The sequence below is a fragment of the Ctenopharyngodon idella genome, chromosome 13 (assembly GCF_019924925.1).
Source record: "Ctenopharyngodon idella isolate HZGC_01 chromosome 13, HZGC01, whole genome shotgun sequence".
Classification (NCBI taxonomy): domain Eukaryota; kingdom Metazoa; phylum Chordata; class Actinopteri; order Cypriniformes; family Xenocyprididae; genus Ctenopharyngodon; species Ctenopharyngodon idella.
In genome coordinates, this window is record NC_067232.1 from 22,519,926 (window position 1) to 22,536,421 (window position 16,496).

Sequence of the window (16,496 nt, forward strand, 5' to 3'; positions counted from 1 at the left end):
GATCAACCGGCCAGGAATCGGAATCAGCCGATTTATAAATTATAATAAAAAGGGCCATTTATATATATTTTTAATTGTGACATTTGCTTGAGCACATTTTCTCTCCAACTGTCATCACATGCAAAAACATCTATAACAGTAACAATTTTTGGATATAACATTGTATTTGGATTTTTTTTTTTTTAATCAGCATAAATTATTGGTGTGTGTGTGTATATACATACATAAAAAATATGATCTAAAAATGTTTAAAAATCACCCTATAATTATTTTATAATTATTATTACATTTTAAGAAACATAATTATATATTTTTTGTGTGTGTAAAATATGATCCAAACATTTTTAAATTTGATGCAAACCGACCTTGTTTTGGCTAATTATCATAACTGTATCTTTTTTTTTTTTTATTTTTTATTAAATTAAGTACAGATTGACTATTTTTTGTATTATCATTATAGTATACATATGCAAATTTAAAAGAAAATTAAAAAAAAAAGATTCTCAATACTGTATTGTTTTTTTAAGGAAGTCTCTTCTGCTCACCAAGACTGCATTTATTTGATAAAAAATACATTAAAATAGGGAAATACAATTCAAATTAACTGTTTTCTATGTGAATATATTTGTAATTTATATCCTGTGATCAAAGCTGAATTTTCAGCACCAGTCTTCAGTGTCACATGATCCTTCAGAAATCATTCTAATATGATGATTTGCTGCTCAAGAAACATTTCTGATTATCATCAATGCTGCAAACAGTTTTCATAGTTTACTAATCGAATGTGTTTGTCTGCAGGTTTTTCTGTGACTGCGGCGCAGGGACGTTGTCAAACCCGTGCACACTAGCCGGAGAGCCGACTCACGACACAGACACGCTGTACGATTCGGCCCCTCCTATAGAGTCCAACACGCTGCAGCACAACTGAAGCAGAGCGCCGGCCCGTCCCGACCTACAGACTCTGTGTGCTCAGTCCAGTGCAGATGAGATTACACGCTAGAAATAATTCAATTTTATTAAAAAAAAAAAAAGGAGAAACTCTTTAAAAAAGAAAGCATTGTGTAAACGTGGACAGAGGAAACATTTCTATTTAACAAATGCAAACACAGTCACTCTGTGATCCTGTTTCTCCCTACCGTTGTTGCAAGCGGTTGCGATGCTCTCGGATCACGCACCGGGATTCGGGAAGGTGGCGACTCAGGATTTGTGGGATGACGGATGGTAAACGAGGACGGTGAAGAGTGTGGTTTGAGCCACATACGAGAGAAACGGACCTAGAGCGAATAGACTCACAATGCTTCCCATGATGCACCTGTTCTCCAAGCAGCCGTCACCGCACTCTTGTATATGTACGGGGAAAAAAAAATGACCCAGCACTTCAGTTTTGGTTTTTTTTTTTTAAAGATGTTGAGTTATTGAGGTTTGATTTTAATGCTTTCTCATGTAGTTTTGTATTTTCAAGCAAAAATCTTAAATGTACTTGAATGTCTTTTTATTTTATTAAGTATATTAATTTTGGGGTTGTTTATACCTTAGATTGCTGTATTTGTTCTCATGTCGCAGGATGTATGTTCTTTCTGTGAAAGAGATTTGAGGATGAAAAAAAAAAGAAGAGAAAGAAACACTAAGTATTCTCCAGCAATGTTTTGAGTGTGAAAGGAAAGCGTCCAAGTGGGAACGATTTGGCCCAAGTGATTTAAATGATAATCCCCGCCCCTTTATCCTGATTGGACGACATCAGGATAGATTAAAAAAAGGTTACGCAAGACACCAGACTTGCGAAAGCATGGCGTTCTCGCGCCATTTCACTCCGAGTGAGTTGACGTGCGAGAGGAAGTGACATTGCTGGAGATTTTTAAGAGGCTTCTTGCTTATTTGAAGCTCTGAGGAATATCTGTACAGCTTTTTTTTTGTGCTTTTCCCCCCTCCATCCAACTGTATTTGGTGACCGTGGGTTCTCATACAGCCTGAATTGTATGCATGTTCCATGACATCTAGACTTAATATATTGTGAAGTACTCAATAACCATTATGTAGCTGGTAGTAATTAATCAAAAGTTTAATTTCCTAGTCAAAGAGGAACGTGTTACATTTTTAAAAATAAACTTTATTAGATCATTTCAGTAGTGAGATGCTTGCTTGCTTTCTATGTGGCAAAAAAAAAAATAACTCATGGAATTGTGAACAGAAATACTGGAAACAAACAAAAACGAAACGTTTTCCATCACAGGCTGCCGATCATCTGAACCAGTGTGGTGAACTGCTCACGATCAGCGGTGGAGTCTTCAGCGAATGAGCACAATTTCCTGTCAAAAGAAATAACACTGTAAATAAATTAAGTAAAATCAAAACATTAAAATTACTGAAATAACTTTTCCCCCCCGCCATGACTCCAGAGTTGACTAAGAAAACCTTTTAATGTGCTGCTTTGGTACTTGAGAAACTTTTCACATTAATCACAGTTGTAAGTTTTGCCTCTTTGTCGCCATCTCTGTTTGAAACCTGCGATTGCAGTTATTTGTGGAATGATCTTCTTTACGTGGGTTGTGCATCAGCGCAGACGAATCTAATGTTCTGAGGTGTACGTCTGTCATGCACCAGTCTGGATATTAACTGTACTTCAGAATTAGATACTACATCTTGGAAGTACGTCCAAAATAATAACACCGTATTTACACCGGACGCGAGCGGCGCGACAAAAGGCGCCCATTGTTATCAGTGATGACGTGGTGCAAGACGAGCGACATCTCCGACAATAAACTGATGTCTCGTTCTATTTATGTTGTACTGACACAAAGGACAAATGCTTTTCAACAGGCGCGTCCAGTGAAGATACGGCGCAAGTTTCACTGGAAAATGTCATCTGAACAAGCAAGTAACATGTCTGCCACTTCTGTTCTGACCAACTGAAATTTTTTTTTTTACAATAAATCATGCTACCAGTGGTATGGAGCCCCTAAAGGGACCTTAAAAAAAAAAAAAAAAAAAAACAGTTTCACGTGCGCACGTGTTAAAATTTCCGGTTTGTGTATACTATAACCCGTCTCATTTGTGCGTCACTGCCTATGAAGAAAGCTACAGTATGGATGCACATGAATTAATAAGCTGTATTTGCTCAAAATTTGGCTTTCTTAGACCAGTTAATCTAGGATGAATCCAGCTAATTTATTTAAAAAAAATTTTTTAAACATGTGCCTCCCTTAAAGTCCTTTACGTCTATGGCTCTGCTCGCAATGAGCGCTGTCAGAACTGAATGAAGAAAACAAGCATTTCTCTGCCACCTGTAAGGATGCGTTAAATCCAACAAAGTGGTTTAATAAAGGGGCGTTTGATCTTGTGAAATACGACATTTTAGTAGGCCTACATTTAACAGTTCCAGTACTTTTATATGGAACAATATAGTAGGCCTATTAGCCTATACTGCCCTAACGAAATCCAAATTTTTTCATTTTTACTGTACCAATGTTTCATGAACCAATAAACGTGGCATTATGACAGTGCACACAGCCCATTTCCCAGCGCGATTTCTTAATTGCCACAAAGTTATGTCCTTGAAATATGACGCACTGCCCTAACAAAAGCCACATTTTGAGCACTTTTTACTGTATCAGCCTTTTTTTAACTTGGCAAAAAGATCAATGCACACAGCCATCAGCCCATTCATGTCGCGGTTTCCCGGCCGTCACAGAGAACGCTTTAAAGCGACATAAGTCCGTGATGTACTGCCCTACGAAAGCCACATTTCAGCAAACAGATCGTTATTAATTCATGCACATCCATACTCGCATTTTCTGCAAACTTTTGAGTAAATAGATCTTTGATTCATGTGCATCCATACTCTTGCTTTCTTCATACGCAGTGAAGCACAAACGAAACAGGTTTTAGTATACACAAACCGGAAATTATAAATATAAAAAAATTTAATTGTAAAATAAAAAAATATACAGAGTTTCGCGTGTGCGCATACAAGGATCAGCGTTCTCCCCTAAAAGTGATCGGACAGACCAAACCGTACGTCGTAGAGACTTGAAACTTTGAGGGCTGGTAGTACTCACACTGTCTACAATGTCACCAAGGCTCGCCCCGAACGGCCTGACGGGGGCGCTACAGCGGTGAAAAGTATCTCCTAATATAACATAACTCCTAAACCGTTAGGCGTAGACTCAAGTGTTTTATATCGTTGGAATCCTTGACTCAAGGCGGATAGATTCGCTTGGATTCGGATTGGGAACTAGTCCTAGGTTATCGAACTGATCAGAACCAAACCAGTGCAGCGAGATTCTCTGAAGTCTGATTGTCAATAATTATCAAAAAAAGGTTTAAATTTTGATTCAAGGTCCCTAGGGGCCGCCAAAATGTTCAAAGTGGGTGGAGCCACTTTTACTAAAATGGCTTTAACTCGTGAACAAAATGAGATATTTTCATCAAACTTGGCACACCTATGTAAGAGCTCATTCTGTGGTTGCGTGAAAAAGGATGCAGCGACTGACCACTTGGTGGCGCTATAACAGGTAATAAACCTGAAAACGGCAATAACTACTTCACCGTTAGTCTGATCAACTTAAATTGTCATTGCAGCGTCTTCATCCGAGGGGCCGTGACTGTCTATGAGGACGTTGACGTATCTCGAAAAACATGGCCGTCATCGGCCAATGAAGTTTGAGCAGCTATCGGACAAGGTTAACGGAGGCCGATCGGAACGAAACTTGCTCGGCATGTTTGACTCACAGCCCTAGAGGCTTGTGAGAAATTCAAAAGAAATTGTCCACCGGGGGGCGCCTTCATATTATTCATGTGAAACATTCATACCACATGGAAGAACTCCTCATTCTGAGCAACTTTGCCTCTAGGATCGCCGCTGTCCATCGAATCGTTCGTTAAATATTGGAGATTATTTCAAAAACCAACTTTGGCGAACTAGTCCTAGGTTTCTGGCTCAACCTCGATAACTGTTAAAAACTTTAAAAACTATATATTTCCTATGATAAATTAGCTGTATTTGCTGTAAATGGTCTTTTCCATCTATGATGGAGATGGTTATGGGCTTGCTAATTAAAACCTTTATACCTTTTTACGCATGTGCTTAAAGGCCGTGAAATACCGAAACCCCGATAACTGCTGCTCGCAGCTATATTTATTATTGTTATACTTTGTTCTCAAATTGTATTGTCCTATTTAGTGTGTATTAGCGTTACCCGTAGATTTCAATTTCTGTACAGTCTAAGCGTTATCCCATTCGAATTTATTTGAAAGATATTGTTCGTTTAACCTCAAAAAGCAATTAAATGTTCGTTAGAGCTCGTTGAAATACAAATATTTTGTAAGTACCGTGTAATCCCACGTATGTAATCTAATTTCAGTCACTCTGAAGTCTTACTGCTGGTGATTCACAAGTTGTTAGTGATGACTTTCGTTTTGAACTTTCTTGATTACAGGTCACCATCAAAATGACAAATTTAATTATTCCAGCCACACACGCGATATAGCCTACTAGACGGGACTCCTTTATCCAGACATTAATGACGCAAAAACGAACAAAGGCAAACTCGTATTTCCCACAGAAACCGACCCGAACCACTCAAATTAGAAAACATTATTACAAGCTTACCGCTGTGAATCAGGTTAAGGTAAGAAGATGAGCACTGATTGGTTATGTACTTGCTTAATAATTGATTTTGGATCATTTTTAACTAAAAAAAGTTATGGACAGCAGCTTTAATGAAGTGTGCCCAAACAGATTATATTGATCATTTTGGGGGAAAATGTGCTTAATCGTCATGAAAACGTCACAACGCAAAATGGTCCAATCTGAACACGGTTCATAAAGTGTCTTACTTGAATATCCTGAGAGACACGGTGCTCCTCTCAAACTCATGGGCCTTCTTATGTCCGGACTGGATGACTTCCTCCGGGATGTTTGCCAAGCGGGCTGCGTTGAAGCCATAACTTTTGGGACACGCGCCACCGATGAACTTGTAGAGGAAAGTGATGGTCTCCTGACTGGGGTCCTCGCATTCATTCTCCACCATACAGGCCTGAGACAAAAACAAATGTAAACACAATCACTTATTTCACAGTGCTTTGCTGTTTCCTATCGAATGGGAGGCCTGGGGAAGCAAATTATAGGTGAACCAAGCCAAATTATTGAAAGACTTAAATAAATACGGTCCATTTTTTAATTCATGTCGACTTTATTGCGCAAGACCTTTCTTGCTTACGAAGGGTCAGTGAAATGTAAACATAAAATGTCTTAAAGGGTTGGTTCACTAAAAAATGAAATTTCAGTCATTAATTACTCACCCTCATGTCGTTCCACACCCGTAAGACCTTAGTTCATCTTCAGAACACAAATCAAGATATTTTTGATGAAATCAGAGAGGTATATGACTCGTCCATAGACTCGTCCAACACTTTCAAGGTCCAGAAAGCTACTAAAGACATCGTTAAAACAGTCGACGTGACTGCAGTGGTTCAACCTTAATGTTATGAAGAGACGAGAATACATTTTGTGCACAAAAAAACAAACAAAATAGCGACTTTATTCAACAATATCTAGTGATGGGCAATTTGAAAACACTGCTTCATGAAGCTTTACGAATATTTTGTTTCAAATCAGTGGTTCAGAGCGCCAAAATGACATGATTTCAGTAAACGAGGCATAAGTGTTTTGAAACTTCACGTGACTTTGGCAGTTTGATACGCACTCCACTGATTCAAAACAAATGATTCGTAAAGCTCTGAAGCTTCATGAAGCAGTGTTTTGAAATCGCCCATCACTAGATATTGTTGAATAAAGTCATTATTTTGTTATTTTAGGCACACAAATGTATTCTCATTGCTTCATAACATTAAGGTTGAACCACTGCAGTCACGTCGACTCTTTTAACAATGTTTTTAGTACCTTTCTGGACCTTGAAAGTGTTGATTATATTGCTGTCTATGGACGAGTCATATACCTCTCAGATTTCATCAAAAATATCTTAATTTGTGTTCTGAAGATGAATGAAGGTCTTACGGGTGTGGAACGACATGAGGGTGAGTAATTAATAACAGAAATTTCATTTTTGGGTGAACTAACCCTTTAATGCCTTCTGGCTGTACTTCCACAGTATGTATTTTCTTTGGTCAGTTAAGTGATACTTTCTGTAGGAAGAAGAAGACGGTGAAACTGACCATGTGTCCGAGTCTCACAGCGGGGTCCTGGACGTGGTCCTCCACCAGAGAGTGGTAATGAGTGGAAAACAGGGTACGGCAGCAGATCTTCTCCGACAGCTCCTTCACCACTGCGCTCGCAATGGCTGTGCCGTCATACGTGGCCGTACCTCTGCCTGCAGTTCAAGTAGAACACTTATTCAGTTTACACCGAGATATTCTCTCATAACTGTCGCTTTACATTTGATTACTGTGAGATGAACAGATAATTTACCCAGTTCATCAAGCAGGACAAGGGAGTGGTTGGTGGCGTGCAAAAGTATGCTAGCAGTCTCGCTGAGCTCCACAAAGAACGTACTTTCACCTAGAAAACATGGTAGATTAAGTATTCAAAGTAAAGCACACATATGAACGCTGAACGGGAAAGAAGCAAGCAGCAACTTACCTGACATTATACGATCAGACGCGCCAAGACGAGTGAACACTCGGTCCACGGGAGTGAGACGCAAACTCTCAGCAGGCACGTAACAGCCCAGCTGGGCCAAGATCACCACCAGACCACACTGAAAGACATGGGCGTATAAAGAATCTGCATATTACTTTATTTCTACTTAACAGGGAGTTGAGCATTTTTACATGTTCATCTTTCTTTAGTTTGTAATGTTGCTGTTTGAGCATGAAAAAGTCCCTCCAGCGGGAGTTCTTCTCTATATCAGTGTCAGTGTTTCTGAACTCCCTGAAACGCCTCCATTGTAATCTTGAGTTTTCTTCACAATATTCCTCATTTAAATAATTCATACACAGAATAAAGGGGCGGGGCCTGGTTGAGTTAGTTAGTAGTGTGTTGAAACTGGCGGTTATGGTAAGGGGCGGACATTTCCCAAACACACCAATCACAACACACTGCTCCAGCCGACCAATCAGAGCACATTGTGCTTTTCAGAAGGAGGGGCTTCATAGAGACGGAACTAAACAGCGTTACTGACAGACTGGGAAGAGAGGAGCTGCAACAATGGAGAATATGAGGAAAACAATGAACATTCAAGCAGGAAAACCTGTTCTAGTAGAGCACAAAAACAACATCAAGACTTCAATAGTCCTGCAGTGAGAGAAATTAATCCCTAAATGTACAAATATTCCATATATTCTCTCAATTAATAGGTCATAAATTCAGTATGTGTAGATTTCACACTCCTTTTGAGTTTGCCTTTACTAAAACAATTTATATAATATAAAAATGTCCAAGACTTTTCCATGATTTTTGAAGGTTTCATTAATATTATGTTCATTGACAGAATTTCCAGGCATAAACAACTAAACATTCTGAAAACATGATGTAGAAACCTGCATTTCCAGAAATAGGAGCTCAGACCACATCCTTCTTCCTGCCTGAACAGCTGCTGAACACATTATCGGGTAAAGTTTGCCTAAATGTTTCTTGACTACATTCAAAGTCATTATTCAGTGATTAGGGTTGTAAGAGTGAAAATATTCGTTCTGATAATGATTCGATTACAATTCTTTGCTACATGCACAATGAAATCTGAAATTTGGTCATGATTCAGTTTAAATCAGTTATTTTGGGTCGATTCATAATTATTTTCAAACATGAGCTGAAGACACAACATTTCATCTACTCCCTTTGCAACACTGAACGTCACATCAGACTAGATTGGAGATCTGGATTTAGTGGATTTTTAAAACTGAAAATAAATTAAGGATTGTATTTCTTTAGTTGAAACAGTAAAGTATGGAAACACCAAGGTCAAGGATTCAATTCCCAAGAATTCATAAACTCATAAAGTGTATTTTATGAGAGCATGAATTTTTAGGAATAAAAGGATCTGTCAAAATCATAAATGTAAAATGTATTTTGGACAAGAAATGAATGGGTAATACCAGTGTGACTTTAGTTTTTATTTCAGTTTTATTCATTTGAATTAGGTTTTTTATAGTTTTCACCCAAAAAACAATGCTCACTTTCATTAACATTTAATTAACACCATGAATAATGTTTTTGTCATCTTGAAAACTGATTACCAACACTCACCTGTCTCATTAGGGTGGACTTGCCTCCCATGTTTGGCCCGGTGACTAACACACATGGGGCAAGTGCTTTACCGTTATCTTGACCCTCTTCTTCTTCACCGCTAGGGCAAGCAATGAAGATGTCATTGGGAATGAAGTCATCACCAAAGAAGGTCTTGGTGACACAAGGGTGACGGGACCCTCTCAGATCCAGGAAGGGGGGCGACTGAGACCCGTCACCCGGAAGAACCATCTCTGGTCTCACCATGGGCCCGTCGCCGCTCTGACTGTACCGGGACATGCTCAACAGCACATCTGGTGGTGAGAACAACAGAAATGTATCATTTTACCAATTATTATTCTAGTACCAATTTCACATATTGAGTTAAAACTAATTTTTTTTAAGCAAGCATGGTATTTTATTGAAAATGTTCCACTTTTGGAGCAGTTTCTGTTGTCCAAAACAGTCCACAATTCTGAAAAAGGTAAAATTCAGGAATAAAAAGTCAAACTAGTCTAATATAAAAAACTGCTTATTTTCAGCTAGGAGTTGAAAATAATATAGCATTACTGATGTAAATTATGGTACAGGGCTTAATATTAACACCCGCCAAATGCAGGTTTTGTGCTCACACCCAAAGTGCGCACCCTCTCAGTACTGAATTGAGTTCTTTTTCGCTGCTTATTGTGCTTAAACAGTCAAATACATACAAAATAATGTCAAAATGCCGGTCTGAGAGTATTCACGTAAACACAGTCAGTTATGTTTGAAGTGAAGATAAACAGTTGAGAAAGAAAACGCATGTGTAACAGTATAATGGATCCGTGCGTCAGGTCTTAAAGTGACAGCAGCCTAATATACCTGCTGCCAAATTATGAGATAATATTAAAAATATCTATATGGCAGATTTTCTCCATGGTATTGATGTCAAAATTGTGGCCAGGGAAAATGCTCAATGGCTAGTAACTTTGGAAAACCACTAGCTAGAGTGGCTGAGGAGCCAAAAAGTTAATGTCAAAACCTGGTGTGGTATATATGATATTCTATATGAAATGTTTTGATGAAAACAAAAACATTTGACACAAAACAGTTTATTTTTCTTACCAAGTACTGCCATGCACTCAACAGCTGTCTGCCAGTCTTTGTAATTCTTGTCGAAATTGTAGAAGAGTCTTCTCATGCAATCCTTCAGCGCTGCATCTCTTTTGTCTTCCCAGCTCTGTATCTCTGAAAACAGCTGCTCGATCTCTTTGGTAGAGTACCGCTTCCAGCCCTTCTTAGTGGACCTCACCTCGTACTCCTCTGGCACGCTCCTCTCGGAAACACTATCTGGAACTTCGAGCTGGTAGCGGTTCCTTCCCGTTCCCCAGTAGGATAGATTCTTACAGCCCAATCTCTTCTTCTGTCTGTCCAGGTATTCCTGCAGGCCTCTCTCGCAGTCTTTAATTCCGTTTAGGGCTTGGTCGTATTCCGGATCAAAGCCAGCTTTTGGAGTTATGACACCTGTGGTGCGAGCTTTCTGATGGTCGAAAGCAGTGTCCCAACGTTTGAGCTCTGGCGAGAGGTCGGGAAAAGCCCATCTTCGTTTTCTGTCTTGAGGAGCACCACTTGGCGCATCAGTTTCGATCGGAAGCCTTCAGCGACGGGCTCCATGATCGACACGATTTCTTTCATAACTTTGAATCCCTCAAGTGCTGCGAGAAAGTCAGCGATCTTACGTTTGCTGTAGACGACCTCCTCGTACAGAATTGCTCGTGAGTCCGGGTGGTCCTGTCCTTTTAAAGGAGTACCCATGCTGTGAATCTTGCTAAGTAGCCTTTCGAGATCCGGAAGCTTCTTTAGTAGGTCGGTGACTTCGGTCGCTTGGGACGGAGCGCCCATCAGGTCCTCCAGAGCATCTAAGCGTCACTAATGGAGGATGGATTACAAAGAGGGGCGCAGAGCCATTGCTTCAACAACCTTTTGCCGAAGGGAGTGCAACACGTGTCCAATCGTTCAAGTAGGGTTCCCTCAAGACCCGGTGAGCTATTCTGAAGATCTCAAGGTTAGCAAGGGTCACTCCATCCAAAACCATTCTTTGACGGGTCTGGGCAAAGAAACAAGACGCTCCTCCAGCCTGCTCCATCTCCACGTCGACAGGAACATACTCCTCGAAGTTGCCCATGGAAAGAAGCTCCTGGTCCACTAGACATTTCTTTAGGTAGAACATACAGCCACCAAGGGCCGAAAGAGCGAGTTCATAACCCGTCTTTGGAGTGAGACTTAGAGCGTCACATTCGGACGTCATAGCTTTGAGAGTTGGAGGCAGCACTGATCCCTTTTCATCATCAGTTGACGCTTTGCTTTCTTTGAAGTAGTCTTCCTCAGCAAGGACCTTTAGGGTCTTCTGGGCATCCCAAAACTGTGAACCAGCATTGAGGCCTTCTTGTAAAGTGGATGACAAGAGGGCCTTAAAGATTTTCAACGTCTCAGCTGACGGTTGCCCTTCTCGAAAAGAACCTGGGCTGGAGAATAGTGTGCCACAGGGTACGCAACCGGGAACAGTGGCGGTCATCCTGGAATTGACCGACATGGAAGCGTCCCACCGAGGTGTCAATGAAACAGACCCCGTAGATGTGGCCATGGCCTGCGCTGTCCTCCTCGCTCTTCTCTTAATGCTCAACAGATATTTACTTTGAGTTTCAGAAGGGGCGCCGTCAAGCACGCTGTACGTCTGTGTCCCTCGCGTGATGATTCTGCAAACCTCTCGCTTGACGACGCGGTCAAATTTGGTGGGACGCGCCAATGTTTTGCATCGTGCTTCCATCATCTCAGGGGTCTCGGTCTGTTCCACACGAGCACTTTGTAGCCCTTTTGCACAAGTACGTCTGAGAAGCGTCCAAAGCCAATCTCGGGGAAGCCAGAATGGGCCCAAGTACCCTTCATGAAGGTAAGGCCGAGTTCGTTGACGCCAATCACTGCGTCCATATGGTAGAGCTCGTAGAACTTTCCAACTTTGTAGAACAGAACGGTATCGAACATCTCAGACTTCAGCTGCCACCAACGGCGCATTCCAGGCGTCGTCCTGTTCAGGAAATCATCAGGAACGTATAGAGTCGGGGTCGTAGTTTTCGTCAGATTGGCGTTTACGCTGTGCGTCCTTTCTCTTGCCGTCCTGCAGCCAGTCGAGTTTCTCATGGTCCCACACAGTAGATCCTCCATCTGTCCCATTTGCACTGCTACTCTGACTTTCGAAGTTATCCGGGGCGGAGAAAGCAGAGAGTCGAGACTTAGTGTTGGACGCCACGGATGGAAGAGTTGCAGGTGCTCGTTTTGGGGTATCTGGTTTGCTCTTTGATTTAGCAGGCTTCTCTAAAGGACGTTTGCGCTTGACCGGTTTCACAGGGCTGTCTGGTTCGGGCTCCGGCTCGCTTTCTTCTTCCTCAGCCCCGCTACTCACTTCCTCCTCCTCCTCCTCTTCCTCGTCGCTGCTTCCTCCTGCTTGATCAGGTTTGAACTCCTCACCGGAGTCATCGCTGTCAGATGCCACCACAATGCGCCGACGCTTCGACTTCTGACTCTTTTCAGCTGCAGCACGAGATGAACGTCGGCTGGGCTTCTTCTTTTCTTCAGCCTCTTCCTCAGACATTTCCACATCCGATATGGTTGATTTCTCAACCTATAATAAAATATAGGTAAATAATGACTTTAATTTCGGTCTGTTCCTCATGAAAAGCTACTGCATGACTCCAGAAGAGTTGGAATACAGCAAATAAGTCATATGAACTAGTTTTGTGTGTCGTTTTTGCCTGTAGACGCTATATTCTGCATGGTAATGTTCTTCAAAATCATGGAAGAAAGAAAGTCATACAGGTTTGGAAAGACTAAGACAAGTAAATTATGAGAGAAATTAATTTTTGGTTGAACTATCCCTTAAAACTAAATGTATCTTTATGTGAATATTAATTTACTTCGATCTAGTGTTTGCTCACCTCCATATCCTCATCATTCTCCTCTTCTTCATCTGAGGGATCCATGCACACAGACATCTTCAGTCTCTGCTCAGGACTCTGCTTCATTGCAGCATCTGCCAGCTCCATTGCTTTACGTATAACAGGCTTACCGCTGAAGAACATGCCTCCGGATTTGGCATCTGTGCTATCAGAGCCTTGAAAGAATAACAAGAAAAGATGTTAGGTCAGAATGAAGTATTATACACACTTGAATAATATTTGATATTCTAATTACCATTAATTTGTAAATAAATCCTTGCTCACCTTGGTACTCTCTTATGTATTTTGTGTTAACCCAACCACGGGTTGGCGGTTCATCGAAAAAGTGAACGTGAAGCCTTTGGTCTCGGCCACGGCCCCTCATCTGCTGTCCGGTGAGAGGTTGAGGAACAACCATACAGGGCCACCAGGGATGTCCTTCCATCTTGGCCCATACCAGAGTGCCAGCACTAAACATGGATGACTGTTCTCTGGGGAGAAACAATAATCTTTGTGATACATATTTTGGCCTAAGTGTCCAAATACTTTATGAATGCTACGTTAAATATTTGAATAGTTTACATACGTGTCCATTAACCTTCTGAATTCGTCAACAAGATGAAAATTTGGATATGAACGCCCTCGCAAGTCGCACTTACTACTCTGAACTTTGAACATGGCGGAGGCTAGAACGATTACTGCTGTGACAGGAATGCTTTACAAGTTTTTTCCACTTCAGCAACATCACCTTTTTCCGTCATTAAAGCATATTTATACAATATGCTTCTAATTCATGTGTTTTATATATACACGGCGAAAATAGTCCGTATTTCACCGAAATACGCTGTGAATATTTATATGTTTGTCAATGAATGGAACGCTAAATATCACTTTGGTTTACTAAGATTTTCCCAATAAATATGTGCTGTGTCTGAAATCGAATATTTCTCTACTATATAGTACGCGAAAAGTACCCGGATGACTTCCGGTGAGATTCTGAAGTGCGCATACGATGGACACTTTACAATCCCATGAGGCCACGGGAGAGGATTTGTTAATGGAGTTGAAGGGACATAACTGACGCTGGTAGGTCATGTGACAGTAACAACATGGCGGATGTACTACGTCCGAATTCATTCATACTGCAGGCATTCGTACTATATATAGAACATACTTTTTCAGCGGTCGTGAAGTAAATTTAAATTCAAATGTAGTACCTACTTAACAGTACGCGATTTCGGACCATTATTCCTGTTCTTTCCGACAACAAAGCACGACGAACTCGTAATCACGACTTAAGAAGTGGGTAAGTAGGACATTTCCGATTGAATGTGATTAGAAACTTTTGTAGCGGTGAATGAGAGACTTCATTAAATATATTGAGTCTCCATTTGCACAAATAGCAAAAGAAAAACTCCAAAATAGTGTTTTCATAACTTTCAAAAAAGAGGACAAAAAAAAAAAAATAAATAACGGTAACGGCATTTTTGATAAATTGATAACGGCAGTCAGAAGAGAGAAAGATGTTTTTTTACAGTCACTTCAATAGCCGCTGTATTAGAAACACCCTCACAGCGGCGTTATTTTTTATTTATTTATTTTTTGATGCAACGGTAAAATATACTATAAAACATCGTTTTAAAAGTACATATATATATATATATATATATATATATATATATATATATATATATATATATATAAATAACTGCAGGATTTACGATATTGATGACCGTTAAAACGCGTCATCACGGACTGTGAAAAGGGTCTATTAGTATGAAATAACTGTATCATAACTATGTTTGTATGAACACATTTAAAACAATGATCGACCTTTAAATACAAGCATTAAATATAACATTTTAAAGAATACACAACAATTCATATGCTTAATAAAATTAAAAAAAAAGCAACTGGTAACAGTTAAATGCTCCAATACTACAGTTTTTGTACAATAAAATAAAATTAACTTGGTATTATTAGCCACCACTATCATACAAATAAACAAATAACACGCTTTAAGGAATCTTACACTCTTTTCCTCCTCATATTGTATATATCGATCTAAAATGTATGTATTATTATTTAAACTAGCGATAACTGTAGTAACGGCTTTTACTACGAAGTAACGGATTGTTGCTGTGGAGAATTTTTGTAACGGACGCTCCTATTGGACAATGCTAGCTAGAGAAAAAAAAAAAAAAAAAAAATCCCGAAAGGCGCAATGAAATTTGATCCGCCTCCTCCACAGTCTCCCGCCAAACAGGCAAAAGTAGCACGTGGACTCATATTTAAGGAATTTGTTGTGGTTTTTCAGGTACATATACACATATGTGTACAGAAAGAACATTTAAATATAACTAAGGAAAAATAATAATAATGTGGTATAGCCTACACTATGATAAAACCATAGTACATGTCCAAATAACCATGGTACTTATTTGTAAATAAAATGTTAGTGCTATTGAATGTATATCAATGTACCATGATTTTGCCATCACATGATACCATTACTGTACCATAGTACTGACATGGTGTCACCATGGTAACCAGTACATTATCTTTGCATTGCACAAATAGAGTTGCAGTTACTGTACCTCTCCTTTGCAGTGTCTGCTTTCTCTCCGAACAGTTTCGCATGTCCAGCTTTAGCTTGAGATTTGACAGGTTTTGATGGTGTTTTCTTGCTGTTGACTTTGGCTTCTTCTTTAGGTGAGGTGTTGGATCTGCTCACTGCATCTGCCTCCACTGGAGAAGGGTTTGATTTGGCCTTCACTGCCAGAGGCGGCGACTTGGTGAAGAAGTTAAAAAGGGAACTTTGCTTCGCCATGTTTCCCAAAGGGTGTTGTGCAATATGGAGTTCAATTATGCAAAAAATGAATTCATATGTATTCCATTCCAACAGACCCAGAACTGTCCAGCTCAGCTGAGTTGATGTGGAGCTGAGAGTTCGCGGGAAAATGCTGCTGCTGGTGGACACGGAAAGGGAAGAGGAGGGTCATGTGACGCCGCGAGAATATGGACCAATAGGAGCCTCTGTGTATCCTTTTACACTACCCACGTGGCTGATATGACATGCGTTTTTTTTTTTTTTTTCATTTAGAACGCGTATATGTATTAATACTTTTAGAATATGTTAGAATATATATCATTGTTTTTATATGTTAACGACTAATAGAACAAAAAATAAGCAACAAATACAATAAATGTAAAATAATGGGGAAAAGTAGCGTGTTTACTAATAGTATGTTGTTATTTATGGAATTCCAAAACTGCCAAAATAATAAATAAATACATAAATATATATAAAGAAATGTAAAAAACAGAAATAAATTATTATTTAT

The 16,496-nt window shown here is 39.9% G+C and overlaps 1 protein-coding gene and 1 pseudogene across 1 annotated transcript; one reads left to right on the top strand and one right to left on the bottom strand.

Moving 5' to 3' along the window:
* Positions 1-2,118, top strand: part of LOC127524472 (F-box only protein 11-like) — a 30,968-nt pseudogene extending 28,850 nt beyond the window's left edge.
* On the bottom strand, positions 2,087-16,179 carry LOC127524469 (DNA mismatch repair protein Msh6-like). Its single transcript, XM_051915968.1, is given in 18 exon segments — positions 2,087-2,306; positions 5,836-6,035; positions 7,174-7,328; positions 7,427-7,516; positions 7,598-7,715; positions 9,203-9,495; positions 10,286-10,756; positions 10,759-11,085; positions 11,088-11,219; positions 11,222-11,659; positions 11,662-11,706; positions 11,709-11,834; positions 11,837-12,022; positions 12,025-12,278; positions 12,280-12,839; positions 13,153-13,328; positions 13,438-13,643; positions 15,750-16,179. Coding segments are annotated over 18 exon segments (4,092 nt in total). The 5' UTR covers positions 15,983-16,179; the 3' UTR covers positions 2,087-2,224.
* Between the last annotated feature and the right edge of the window lie 317 nt (positions 16,180-16,496).